Source organism: Trichomonas vaginalis, chromosome V (genome assembly GCF_026262505.1).
Source record: "Trichomonas vaginalis G3 chromosome V, whole genome shotgun sequence".
NCBI lineage: Eukaryota > Parabasalia > Trichomonadida > Trichomonadidae > Trichomonas > Trichomonas vaginalis.
In genome coordinates, this window is record NC_067207.1 from 25,472,325 (window position 1) to 25,486,678 (window position 14,354).

Sequence of the window (14,354 nt, forward strand, 5' to 3'; positions counted from 1 at the left end):
AATTATATTGTATACAAAATGTCAATCCTTTTCGATTTTTTCATTTTCAAAATTTTTTCTTAGAATCATCTCCCAAATAACTCACATTCTCATTTTAATCAACAAGAATGATAATTGAAACAGGAAGATTGATATATTGCAACAAATAAGATATTATTTCAAATTCATTATCAGAATTATTTTAAAGTATATCAATAGTAGCATCTCAATTTAATTAAGGATACTATTTATCTAATTTTTATTCCTCAGTGAGAATATTAACTTAATCGGAACGGTGGTGCCAGTTCTTTCTCTTTTCAGACTCTACCATATGCATAGCCTGGACTGGGCAGACAGAGTGGCAAAGTGCGCAGCCAATGCACTCATCGTGGTTGACCTTCCACTTGCCGTCAACAAGGTGGATAGCCTCGACAGAGTTATCGCGGCAGGAGAGAGCGCACTTACCGCATTGTAAGCATGTTGCATCATCAATTTCAGCGTGAAGTGTCCAGTTGATATCGAAGGACTCACGTTGGACAACACGCTTGGCACCTAAGCCGCGGAGTTCGGCAAGTGTTGGGATCTTGCGGTCCTGCTTTGTATCCTCTGGGATTGGAACCTGGATTGGGAGTGTCTTCATCTCTGTGTAGTGTGAAAGTTGGCGCGGAGATCTGGGCGGCTCCATGAGTAAAGATAGAACTGGAGGCCGGCGTTGACTTCGCGGACATATCGTATGAGTATCTCTGGATGGCAGAGCACATCTGGAAGACAGATGAACCGGCGTAGAGGTGCTGGAGAGCTGTGTAGCCAGAGCCAATACCACCGATACCGAGGATTGGCATCTCTGGGAACTTGTTGTGGACACGAGAGATCTGGCGGAGGGCGATTGGGCGAACCTGGTCACCGGAAAGACCACCAGAAAGGACGTATTTCTCCTTGCCAACCTGTGGGAGTGGTGTGCCATCTGGCCAGAACTTGGCAATGCCGGAGACTGTGTTGATCATAGCAACACCATCAGCGCCACCTTCGAGAGCTGCCTGAGCAATGTCGATTGGGTCTGTGATGTTTGGTGTGAGCTTGACGAAGAACGGAACTGTTGTTGCCTCCTTGACGTACTGGGAAATACGCTTGACAGAGATTGGGTGTGTGCCGAGAGCCATACCGATCTTGTTCTCTGTGTCGAAGCCACCCTTGCAGCCACCTTCTCCGTGAACTTCGTTAGGGCAGGAAAGGTTGAGTTCGAGGGCATCAGCACCAGCAGCGATGACATTCTTGACAAGGTTCTGCCATCTTTCCTTGGAATCTGATGTAGCGATGGAAGCGACGAGAACGCGGTCTGGGAACTCAGCCTTGAGCTTCTTGATTGTGTCGAGCCAGTACTCCTCTGTGTGCTCTGTCATCATGCAGATGTTGCAGAATGAGCCAGATGGGCCTGGGTTCTCATCAGCCTTGACAATTCTGAAGTCGTTCTCACGGATGACATCCTTTGTTGGAAGGATTGTCTTTGTGACAGCCCAACCCATACCAGCCTTGAAGCAGTTGCGGATGCACTCGTATGTGCCAGAGACTGGAGCGGATGAGATACCAGATGGGTTCTTGAACTTCATGCCGCAGAACTCTGTTTCGAGAGAAACATGGTCGACTTCTGTCTCGAAGCATGGGATCTCGCGCTTCTCGCCGAGGTAGTCAGCGATCATGCGGGCAGCTGTTCTGGCATCGTTGACAGCTTCGACAACTGTGAGTGACTGAGCGAGGTCACCACCGACGAAGAGCATGTCTTGGCCATCGACCTTCTGGACGTTGATCTTGCCTGGGATGAGGTTGGCGTGCTTGCCAATTCTTGCACCGAAAGCAAGGATAACTGTATCGAACTTGCGTGTGATGAATTCGTCTAAGCCGCGGTACTGGCCGTTGTTGTTCTCCTGAAGACGGAATGTAACTGTGCCGTTATCGATGGCTGTTGGCTGAACAAGGGAAAGGAATTCGACGCCTTGTTCAAGAAGCTCGTGTAATTCGGCTGGGTGAGCGCGCATGCCCTTGAAGTCTTTACGGAAGGCAACTGTGACGTTACCACCGAGGCGGGAGGCAGCGGAAGCGCAGTCCATAGCTGTATCACCAGCACCGAGGACGCAGACCTTCTTGCCTGTGAAGTCTGGGAGCTTCTCACCGTTCTTGAGCTTGAGGACGCCGCAGATTTGGCGGAGGAAGTCCTTGGATGTAATAGCGCCTTCGCATGGGAAGTCTGGAACGATTTCTTCTGGACGGCCGAAAGCGAGGAAAACTGCCTGGTAACCTTGCTTCTTGAGGTCTTCAACTGTGAAGTCCTTGCCTAAGCGCTTGCCGAGCTGGAACTCGACGCCTGTATCCTTGGCCATTTGGACTTCCCACTCGACATCTTCTGTTGGAAGACGTGTTGGGATGAGTTCTGACATAAGAAGACCACCAGCGAAGTTGTCAGCTTCGAAGATTGTAACATCAAAGCCGAGACGGCGGAGGAAGACACCGCATGAGATACCAGCTGGGCCAGCACCGACGATGGCGACCTTCTTACCGTTGGATGGTGGGCAGATTGGCTTAATCTTGAGATCACGGAACTTTCGGAGTGCGAAACGTTGAATTGTAGATGTTTTGATTGGTCCTTCGAGTGAGCCATTTAAGTTGCAGCCACCAGCGCATGTTTCTTCAACAGCGCAAAGAGCACCTGTTGAGAGTGGCATTGGGTTTTGGTTAAGAACAACCTTGCCAGCGTAGTACCAGTTCTTGACAGCAGCAGCATGAACGTATTCTCTAACGTCAACGTTAGCTGGGCAGCAGGTATTGCATGGTGGGTTGTAGCAGAAGATGCAGCGTGATGCCTCTTTGACAATATCATCTTCTGTTGGTGATGGCTTTGGTTCAAAACCAAGAATCTTTCCAAACTTTGAGTGGACAAGGCCTTTGCGAGCGCAGCGGGCGTCGCAGGTGGAACGAATAGTAACTTTGCTATCCTCTATATCCATAACTAATATAAAAATGAAGTGAGAAATATCGGCATCGCTTTCAAATATGGAGCCAATTCAATTTTTGTGAAGACTAGCGTTTCATCGTTTTATTTGAATTATTGTTAATAAGATAAAAATATATTGATAAACTTGTATCCATCAAGATTCAAAAAAGTTTTCCGATTAGATTGTTCTCTCTCAAATTTTGAACCAACCGATATTAATAAAAGACTAGATAATGAATAATTGCACATACACGGTTTTAATCTAACATATTATTTCCAAAATAAATGTTGATCGATAAATATTTGAACCCTCTACAATTCTCAATTTGAGATTTCGATTTGAGACAGTTCTCAATTTAATTTTGTTCGAAGATAAAAATGCATGTTAACTATTTTTAAACACAATCTAATTACTTGAATAATTTTGAATACCTTATTTCTTCTTCTCAATTTTTTCCTTTTTCGGAGAAATCATACAATATTTTTTCTCCAAAAATCTTATTCATGGAATGAAGGTCTTTCAATTATATTTCTCCAAATTTTTGAACTTTCATTTTTATGGTTCAGTAAACGGCAATTGTCAAAAATCTTAATAAGGAATCCATAGTCATTGCAGAATTAATTCTTATTGGAACAGCGATCTATTTGACGACATCTAGGTCTTACAATTTACAAAACTAGCATTCTCAACGGCCATTTATTATATTCACTTATTAAATTTAGGGTAAAATTTGCATTTAAGAAAAGAATATTTGTGGAAAACATTAGGACTTATAATTCTCCAGTTTTATTTAGTAAATTCTCTATTTGTTGAACATATCATAAACATTTTATACTTTTAATACACAAACTGTACAGCACCTATTCTGAAATTGGTAAGTAGCTTAAGAATACATGCTTTACGCATATTTAATTTTTTTTTTCAGATATTGTATTCAAAGGAATACTTCAAAATAATATATCCAAATTTTCCTATATCCTACAAAACAAAAATCTGCTCAACAATGAAATGAAATGCATATTTATTAATGTAACATTTTCTTTTTATTCAATAGGTATCATTTGAAAAATTTCGGCTTACATTATCAATATTGTGAAGGGTTTGCGTCAAACTTATAGCCTTAGCGTTTTTTGATATTATGATGAAAGAATTTGACAATTTTGATGGCGATTATGTGGTATAAATCCAATAATATCGTAAATTATTTCCAAGTATTAGCTCATGGAAGGAAAATAATATACATCCACTAAATTGAAATTCAAAAATTCAATTTCATGGATTATTGCGAAAGCCTAGTAAGCATGTCCTGATTCTAAAACCATTTTTGTCTCAAAAAAGTTCGATCAAGAAGATTTTTTCTATCAAAGCTCACTCTGCCATTGTTTTAAACGTTAACAGGGAGGCTATCGACTGATTAAAGATTAAACAATATTATAATGAAGTATTCTTTATTATTTATAGATTGATAGATTTATCGATTTATTTAGTAGTATGGGTTGTCATAGTCTTCTTTGACTTCTGGAAGACCGTATGATGGAGCAGGTGCTGGAGGGATATAAGCGCCTGCTTGTTGTGGTGGTGCACCATATATTGGTTGCTGTTCTGGAGGTGCACCAAAAACAGATTGTTGTGGTGGAGCACCATAAATAGGTTGTTGTGGCGATGGTGCATTGTATGGATTTGGCTGTTGTGGTGGAGCATTGTATGATGGAGGTGGAGTGTAATTTGGTATTTGTGCTTGTTGCTGCTGTGGTTGTTGTTGTGTTGGCTGTGGTGATGGTTGTGGTGCAGGTTGCTGAGTTGGTGGAGGAGGAGAATAGTATGATGCTGGTACTGCGTTAACTTGAACTCTTGTTGATCTATCTTCTTCAACTGTTTCGACTTGACGTCTGTTGTTGTTGTTATTGCTGCTATTGCTATTGTTGTTGTATGATGATGTTGATGTTGATGATGATGATGAACAACAACATTTTGCACCACAACAACAGATGCAGCAAAGTGTGCAAATGATAGAAAGAACAATAATGATAACAATGACAATAATAACAATAATTGCCCATGATGGAAGACCACCACCACCAATACCACTAGCTTTTCCAACTGATTCATATGTATTTATCTTATAAGAAGAAGAAGAGGAAATCGAATAAAAATTGTATTTCGAATCGGATCCATCAATGACAAAATTGTCGTCATTTTTAGTTACACTTAAAGAGAATTCGATCTTGCCATCATAATAACCATCGCTTGCTGTTAATGTCATAATAGGCTCACTTTTTCGCATGTTTGATGTTGTTGTTTCGTAAGATGTTGAACCTTCTGCATCTAAAGAATAATGATAAAGATCATTCGATTTTATTTCAACACGTCCAACTGTCAAAGCAGATACAACACAATATATATTACCTTCATCTGGATCCAATTTGTATTTCACGTTACCAGAAAGTATTGTTACATAAGTGCATGATTCGTTTAAAGTTGAATAGTCGTAAAGATTTAAATTACATGTAAGTGTACGATCTTCCAGTACTCTTAAGGAAAGTCTGCCATCCTCTAAAAATACAACAGCTTTGGCATCAGAACTATTCAAATAAAAAGTATTTGATCCCATAACTACTGAGGCTTCAAGATAATCATAATTTGTGAAAACAATTAATGAATTCTTCTTGAGGTAGAAATTTTTAGTTCCTGCTATGTATAGTGAGTTAATTCCATATACAAGAGTGTCGTAATAATCAGTAATTGATCCTCTAGAATTAGGACCAGAGGAAGAACTTCCAGATGATGAACCAGAGGAAGAACTTCCAGATGATGAACCAGAGGAAGATCCTCCAGATGATGAACCAGAAGAAGAACTTCCTCTTGGTTCTGGAAGTGGCCTAATGTCAATTCCGTTCGAAAAAATAAGCCTTGATTTGCTATTATCATAATATTTATAGTTGTAATCAGAGTTACCAGAAACTGCTGTTATCTGATAGTCTGTGTTAGCTGTTGTGGAACGAGGTTGTGTATATAATAATCCAAAAATCTCCAAGTTATTAATTGGGTCTCTAGCGTAATGAAGGTAGTCATCGGGTGGGCCTCCATTATTTGAATAATAAACATCATTAGGGTCAGAATGCTTGTTAATTTTTATCGAAAAGTAATTAGAATCTAAAATAAGTAAACAATAATTTTGTTTGGAAGAACCAGTAGTTTTTGTAATGCTATATGTTTCTGAAGCTGGTGAAATCCAGAATTCAAGAGAATCGCATGTTTTTTGGAAAAGGCAAATGGCAAATTTAACTTGAGTTAATGAAGGACTAGATATATTATATGTTATAGAATGATATGGGAGCATGTAGACTTTACTAGTTAATCTTTTGCCCTCGATAAATATTTCTGATGGATCTCGTAGGAATACCATATAACGTACGTAATAATCTGTTACGTTATTAAAGTTTAATATTAGACTACAGCCTGAACTTGATAAGCTCATTGAATGGAAGCCTAGTTGTTGTGCAATATAATAATAGGTTATGGCTATTAGAAGACTTAGCATTAAATTTTTTTTTGCAAATTCAAATTCTCAGACATACGATTATTTTTGATTCAAATGCTGTTCGGCATTAAAAGCAAAAATAATCATATATCTGAGAATTACACTTTTCAGACATTTTTGGGTCGCTTCGCGCCCCTGACAAAACGTCGGAAAAGTGTAAATTTTCAGAACTTTTAGCGTTCCGATAAAAAGTCGCAGACCTGTTTTAATGAATACATCTTGCATAACTACAAACAAAAAATTAATTTACCGTTTGTTGCCGATTCGAAATTCAATATTCTAAATTTGAAATTATTTGAACTTCGGATAACAGCCTACATCACCTAGGAAAACACATTCGTTATGAAACAAATTTTGGAATCCATATTTATTTTTGCATTTAATAACGTTATTTTCATAAGTTTGCATATAATTCTCCAAACATTCTTTCATATGTTATATTAATATTTTAACATGATTCAAGGCATCAATTTCAATCTCACATTAATTTCAAAGAATGAAATAAAGGTAACTAAACTCCTTTCGCCGATCCGATTTGCCCCATATTTAAAATATAGCTTGCATATGTAGAAGAAAAGCTAATTTTGAAGTACGCCCGAAATCCACCAACAGGATTTCGAGCTACTAAAAAGATACTTTTAAATGTGATTTTTTTTATAAAAAATTAAATTTATTTTAAGATCAGACTAAAAACTAATTTTATGGAAAATCTATATCGACAAATTTATTACTTATTGGGTATATAGATTTTTTGATTATGGCGATTATGTCTGATATGCTTCCAATAAGCCAAAACACATTTTATACTGATTTCTATAAAAGGTATCTTTATTATAGAAGTGTAAGCTATATCTGTTTGTTTTTTTATTATAACAAATTCAAAATTCTCTTATAAGGACTAGATGAAATCTGTATTATTAAATCATTAGCTAAATGAAGGTTCAAATAGAAAGTAAATATCAATTTATATGATACTGAAACCAAATAGTTCTTTTAATAAAAGATAACACGCTGAAAATTATTGAGTATTTGCAAATCTCAAAAATCTATTGGTGAATTTGGCTCAACTTTTAAAATTATAACATCCATATCAAATCATAAAAGCAGACAAAAATTAAAGCCAAACCTATCGGCCAATTTTTTTTGATATTTTGATTTTTGAGGTATACTTTTAAAAGTGGATTTAAAGCACTTATGAAAAAACATTAACTTCTATCGTTATGATTATTGATTTAGACAATAATAATTTTAATCTTTGATTATCAAACCACTAAAGTCATCTTTTTAACATTTGCTTGGTAGCATTAACTCAAGTCTAAAGTACTATTTTATGTGGCACTCTTAGAATTTTTGTATTCATTGTACACGCTGAAATAGTACCATTAAAGTTATGGCGGACTTTCAAAAAATAGTTTGGTCACCTTTGAATGAAATTGAAATTTCTTATATCATTGCTGTTTGAAAGTCATAAATTTATAAATTCTCCATATGATTCTATTGCACATGCATTTATGTAATGTTTTCTGCATAAAAAATCAAGATATTTTGAAACTCTAGACAAAATTCTAGGTTGAATGAATAATTATATAAAAGTATCATCAATTTATTCTTCTTCAGATAAATTGCATCATAGTGAATTGGAAACTGAAAGTGACAAATTTGTCAATGTTTCTTCTTTTCTCATTTTTAGTTTCTGCGGACAATGAAGCAGATTCTTTTATGAGAAGAAATGAAGGAACTACCAAATTTAGCATCCTAAGTGTCCAACCTTCTCCAGTAAATGGAAACGGTGACCAGATTCAAATTCAAGTTAATAAAAATATTTCTTCACTCGTTTTCTGCAGATTCAACAACAGAGACTTTCGGGGTAAAAAGTTGGAAGATTATTTAATTCAATGCGATTCACCAAAATTAAGAGAAAAAGAAGTCAGACTTTTTGTTTCAGAAGATCGTCTTAAATGGACTGCTCCATACATATTAGTTATAGATCCTCTTCCAGCAAACAAAGATGGCTTTATTATGTTATTAATTGTTTTACTCGTTGTTGTTATTCTACTTATGTCACTCAAATCGATAATGTTCCCCAAGAAGAAAAAGGCTCATAAGAAGAAAAAGAAATTACATAATAAAAATGTAGGAAACCAAGCTGTTCATAGGAACAACTACAAACCTTTACCGGATCAAGTTCTGTAAGTTAATTATCTATTCATTACTATTTTTATTTTTTTTTGTCTTGTAATATTAAAAAAATCTTTTTGATATAATTATATTTGTTTAACATTGACTCTATTACTTAAGGAGAGATGCATTTCTCTCTTTGGCCTTTTTGAATTCCTGAACAAATTTGGAACCTGAATCCATACGAACTGGAGGGAAACTGATAACAATATGCTTATCCTCACCCTTTGGATTTGTAGCATAATCTGTAGCTGACCAGCGAAGGAAGTCTGCGTCATCTTCAATATCCATTCCTGGCATAATGTAATGATTAAGGAGAACTTGTTGTGCTGGATGATCACGCATTAAAAGACGTGTTCTTCCTGTTTTCTTATTCTTTAAAATTCTGATTTTGCCTGCAGCAATTTTTTTAGGTTCAGGATCATTAGAATTAAGAACAGCAACATCGGTGAACATATCTTCTTCTTCCTGATCAAATCCAGCTTTTAGAAATTCGTCAATAGCTTGCTGAATTTTATCTGCAGCAGACATAATTGTTTGTCACTTTTGTGTCCAAATCAATTTGAATCTTCAGTCAAAAATGTGATTCAAATGTGCAAAAAACAACATTAAGACTAATCAAAGATAATCTAACAGCAAGAGAAGTATAAGATGGCTTAATGACATATTCCGAATTAACGTGTTTACCATCACAAATACCCAAAAAGTAAATCAAAAAATCTTAGTATATAGATTTGCTATCATACCAGGAAATCGTCCACCAATTTCCAAGCCAAATATTCTAGTCAAAATGATTTGATCCAAAATTCCATCCGTGTAAACAATATAATTCCTTTCAATTTTTATGAAGAAAACGTAAATATTTTTAAACACGTTATTTTTTTTTCAATTGATTTTTTTTATCACCAACAAATTTCTAAAAAAATGATTTTAAATTATAATCCTCCTCAACTCTATTCAGACACTATTGACCCTAAGATAGGGCTGATTAATGAGAAAACAGACACTGTTGAATCTCTTCCTAGATCAGTTGAATTTTTAGTAATTTTGAATAAATCTCCTTATTATATTTTCAATTATTTCAACAATCTCAGCAAAGATTCAATCGAGAACATCAAGTGGATATCAATTCATAACTGCGAATTGGATGCTTGGCCAACAATTAGTTCGACAAACCTTCCTTTCAAAGAACTTCTTGGAATTGATTTACGCACAAATAAATTTTTCGATTTTAACGCCTTTTCTTCTTTACTCGATGATAAAATCACTCCAAAATTACGCTATTTCAACATATTAGACAATCCTGTATCAGAAAACACCGACAATTGCTTTAACGAAATCTTCAGAGCTCGGAGCGGCTTAATACAAATCAATAAAATCCAAGTTGTACCTAATCATTTCAGAATTTTTCAACAATTAAAGAAAAATGAAAATTTAGCAAAATTACAGGTTAAAGCAGCCATTAGATCAATTCCAGAAGATTACTATGTCATAGATAACACAATTCAAGGAAATTTTTTTTTATCAAAGTTAACTTTTCTTGATCTAAGCGGATGTGGTATATTAGTTTTTCATCTTAAACTTTTCCCTAATTTGAAGTGTCTTATTCTTCGAGACAACGAAGATTTGGAAAAAATCATTTTACCTCGAAATTACAACAGTTTGAAATACCTAGACTTAACAAACTGCTCCAATGCTCTAAAAATCAAAAGTTTTTTACTTAGTAAATTATCAAGAATTTCAATTATTACAAATGAAACAGAAAACACACAAAATACAGATGTTTCTAGTCAACAGAATGATCTACATAGGCATCTTATTGCTGAAACAATTCCAGAAACACCTAAAAATACTGAATTTATTCTAGAAAGACCAAAAAGTCCGAAAAAGCAAAATTCAACCGAGAATATTACAAAACCAATTGCTGTGAGAACTCCAGAACCATACGAATGCTATGATTCGTCAAATCTAGAAAATAATAATTTTTTGCAAGATAATTTATTCAAAGAGATGCTGTCGAGGATATCATTTGTAGTATTCACCAATAAAGAGAATAAAGTCACTGCAATTAACTCAATAATTGAAGAAGGAACATTTGTTAGCGAAAAAGAGTTTCTTAACAAGTCAACAATATATTCCCAGTCTAAAGCGCCGAAGCCGTCATGCGAATTCATCGTTTGCAAGGGAAGTAACCCAAGATTTTTATTAATCAAGAAATACTTGGAACAAAAATGCGGAATGGAGATAGATCCTCAGGCATGGTCCGAATATACAATGAATAATGTAAGTTTCGAGTTAATGGAAGAAAAAAGATTTAAAGGCTACAGATACGCACCATTTAACTTTAACTTACAATTACTATTCATCAGAAAGCTATATCTCGCTAATTTGGGACTCGGAGATAGTGATTTGAAGATGATTTCGGATTCTTGTCCTTTCTTGGAACATCTTGACTTAAACGGAAACCAGATACAAAAAGTGGACTTTAACGGTACCGTTCTTGATAGGTTGACCTATTTGGACCTCGGAAATAACTCATTAGTTGAAGACAAGGCAAATCCGATTACAAATGAACTGAAGCGCCTTAAGTCTCTTAAATTCTTGGTCATTGAAGCGAATTTTACAAAAGATCTCCAAAAATTTTTCCAAGATTTCAGAGGAATCAAGAAAATAAACAACACGTACAATCCTTATCCACTATCTCCACCAGAAATGTACGCTGTGAAGAAACTGGATATGAATCCGAATAATATGACTGATATCAAGAACAGAATCACCAAAGAATCGATGGAAGTGGCTCCATTGAACTCATACCTCACAATACTTAACGACCAATTCACTTTTAAAGACGACATTTTTGGACATTCCAAATCAGCCAAAACTTTGGAAGTTTCCAAGATCACGTCACTTCTAGACTACATTCTTATGTTCTTTGAGAAGGCACAGTTCATCAGATACTTCAGTTCTTCGACGGATTGGTCGAAATATCCGAAATACATCCAAGGCATCACATTCACATTGTTTACGTATATCAATCAGATTTTCTTGTTTTTGAGGAGCATCAGACTTGTTTTTCCACTTGATAATTTTATTGAATTCTTTTGGTACGGATTGATTCCACTTTTCATGATGTGGTTCATGCAGAAGCACATTGCACACGTGAAACTGACGAAATTCAACTCTTTAGGCTGGCATTTGACGTTTTCATTTGCAATTTTACTGATTCTGGTCATAAATGAGTTCACTTATGATTTCATTGTCAAAGGAGTTAAGTTTAGATACCAATATATATGGTGGATCATCTTTGATTTGGCTATAAGCTTAATAACTTTCCTTTTGTCAAGAAAAATCACTGTTATGATGGATACATCCGAAATTCGTAAGTTGTCGAACATAAAAGAACAGATTTGTCTGGCTTTTATCGTTTTGATGCAATTTCCAAGTATGGAATTCATGTTTCGGAACATGAAATGCAGCAATGGATACTACCAAGACTTTCCAAGTGTTGACTGCTCATGGAAACTGATGCCTTCTTATGCAATTATATTTTTATTATTTAATTGCTTCTGTTACTACTGGTTCTTCATCAGTACGATCCAGAATATCCATTCCAATGCCCACAAGAACTTGGAGCTGTCAAATAAAGACAGTTATTGGAAATCAATCTGGCATTACTCCATTGATGAGATTTTTGAGAAACTTTCATTATGTGGAACATACAGTAATGAAAGATACTTGAGATTGAAGGATAATTTTAAGAATTACAATGATTTAATTAATTCTCATTATAATCCTGCTAAAAATCTCTCAGAAGGAAGAAGTTTCGCTTCCAGTTGGTTCATTATCCTCGAATTCACCTACAGATTGTTAGTTTCCATTGATGATTTCTTCGGATTGAAATCAATTTTCACTTTGATTTCAACTATGGTAATTTTCGTGATCTATATACTCATCCCATCAAAGTCGAATTACTACGAAAGGTGGACAGATATCATTTTCACTCTTGGAACACTCTTCATGTCATTTTCCACAATTTTCGGCGATTTCAAGCATCCATCTGCTTCGTCATACACATTGATTGCTGCTGTGGTCGCTTGGATCATTGCTTACGCTGTGATGCTGATCGGACTGATTATTAGCTTCCTCCCAACAAGATTGAAGAATGCTAACAGCTGGGCTACTGATAGATGGTACACAGGTGCCAAACCTTACGAATAATTCCTAATTATTATTTTTTTTTATCAAAGTTTGAGAAATCATTCAAGACTTCTGTTTTGTTTGATACTCACTTGTATATGCTCTTTCCTTCCTTGTTTTGTTACAATGTAAAATTTTGTTTTTATTGCGTTAATTTACATGATAATTAAGAAGATTACTTAAAAACATTATATATAATCCAGGTATCATAGCTATTCATATTAAAATGGAAGCTTAAATGCAATAATTGAATTATTTTATTAAATTATTATTTAGATATTGATGATTTACATTATGGACTAGCTTGTCTTGGAACAATACATTAATGTCATTTGCATCAAGTCTTCTGATTTTGAATATCAATTTGGATCAAAAAAAGATATCCTTTTATTTTCAAAGATGAAGCAGAGAAATTTAATTACAACATGATAAAGATTATATTTATGACAATTTTCCAAAAAATAAAAAAGTCTTGGTCAAGAATGAAATTGATTGGAAAATGATCGTCATGGAGCGACCTTTCTTTCAATGGGTCGTCTTCATTCCCAAGGCAAAGGTATTTCTTCTTCTACATGCCCATACCGCCGTTCAGCCCCACACTGGCTTCAGCTTTCTGCCGAGAACTGCGTTCAAATGATCTGCGATTATGCTAAGAAGGGTGTTCGCCCATCCCAGATTGGCGCTCTCCTCCGTGATCGTAACGGCGTTGGTATGGTCCGTGCTGTCACAGGCGTTAAAGTTCTCCGCATCCTTAAGGCTAATGGTCTTGCACCAGCTCTCCCAGAGGAACTCTACCACCTCATCAAGAAGGCTACAAACGTTCGCAAGCACCTTGAGCACGCTAAGCATGATGTCGATGGCAAGTACCGTCTTATTCTTATCGAGTCTCGCATCCACCGCCTTACTCGCTACTACAAGACACGCCGTGTTCTTGCTCCAAACTGGAAGTACAACGCCCAGACAGCTTCTGCTCTCGTTGCCTAAACAATACATTTCAAATTGATAAAAATTATGACTTGATTATTACTTCAATTCAAAATCAAATACATTTACAAAATTACATCATTCATTCTACTAATTTTGGAATTTTGCCATTGAAGAATTTAGCGTTTTTCTTTGGCATTATCTGATTTTCTAAGTTTTATATATATTACTTTTATTTTAAAGTTAATATTGAGTGACTTCCTGATATAGGTATACTTCCTAATTATATGATGACATTAGATTTTTTGTTGATACTTATTTGTTTTATATTTCATGTTACATATGGAAATATCTGATTTTTGCAGTTCACATAGATATCTAATGTTCAGATATTTTATATATTAATAGTATCAATATTGGGATACATTGAATAGACGTGTTTGATATCAATTTATCCATCCTCTTAAAGATATTTCGCTTTCTAAGCGAATAAAAGTATAACAAACCAAAAATACATGCATTAGTAAGTACAAATATAGTTTTTAGAA

The 14,354-nt window shown here is 35.4% G+C and overlaps 5 protein-coding genes and 1 pseudogene across 6 annotated transcripts, besides 1 other annotated feature; 3 read left to right on the forward strand and 3 right to left on the reverse strand.

Annotated features, from left to right (window-relative positions):
• Positions 1-262: 262 nt before the first annotated feature.
• Positions 263-2,978, reverse strand: TVAGG3_0400930 (annotated as a pseudogene). Its single transcript has one exon. A coding segment is annotated over exon 1 (2,716 nt).
• Positions 2,979-4,375: 1,397 nt separating this feature from the next.
• Positions 4,376-6,507, reverse strand: TVAGG3_0400940 (amelogenin-related protein family; the record flags this gene model as incomplete). Its single annotated transcript, XM_001318563.1, has 1 exon — positions 4,450-6,507. The coding sequence occupies one exon, from the start codon at positions 6,505-6,507 to the stop codon at positions 4,450-4,452; it is 2,058 nt and encodes a 685-aa protein (XP_001318598.1).
• A 503-nt stretch (positions 6,508-7,010) lies between these two features.
• Positions 7,011-7,932: a mobile genetic element.
• A 240-nt stretch (positions 7,933-8,172) lies between these two features.
• On the forward strand, positions 8,173-8,700 carry TVAGG3_0400960 (uncharacterized protein; the record flags this gene model as incomplete). Its single annotated transcript, XM_001318562.1, has 1 exon — positions 8,173-8,700. One exon carries the CDS (start codon positions 8,173-8,175, stop codon positions 8,698-8,700), a length of 528 nt encoding a protein of 175 aa, XP_001318597.1.
• Positions 8,701-8,754: 54 nt separating this feature from the next.
• Positions 8,755-9,258, reverse strand: TVAGG3_0400970 (Ran-binding protein 1-like protein; the record flags this gene model as incomplete). The annotated part of the gene is made up of 1 exon (XM_001318561.1): positions 8,797-9,216. One exon carries the CDS (start codon positions 9,214-9,216, stop codon positions 8,797-8,799), a length of 420 nt encoding a protein of 139 aa, XP_001318596.1.
• A 336-nt stretch (positions 9,259-9,594) lies between these two features.
• TVAGG3_0400980 (uncharacterized protein) lies at positions 9,595-13,301 on the forward strand (the record flags this gene model as incomplete). Its single annotated transcript, XM_001318560.1, has 1 exon — positions 9,610-12,903. The coding sequence occupies one exon, from the start codon at positions 9,610-9,612 to the stop codon at positions 12,901-12,903; it is 3,294 nt and encodes a 1,097-aa protein (XP_001318595.1).
• An 88-nt stretch (positions 13,302-13,389) lies between these two features.
• TVAGG3_0400990 (Chain N 40s Ribosomal Protein S13) lies at positions 13,390-13,943 on the forward strand (the record flags this gene model as incomplete). Its single annotated transcript, XM_001318559.2, has 1 exon — positions 13,411-13,866. The coding sequence occupies one exon, from the start codon at positions 13,411-13,413 to the stop codon at positions 13,864-13,866; it is 456 nt and encodes a 151-aa protein (XP_001318594.1).
• Positions 13,944-14,354: the final 411 nt, after the last annotated feature.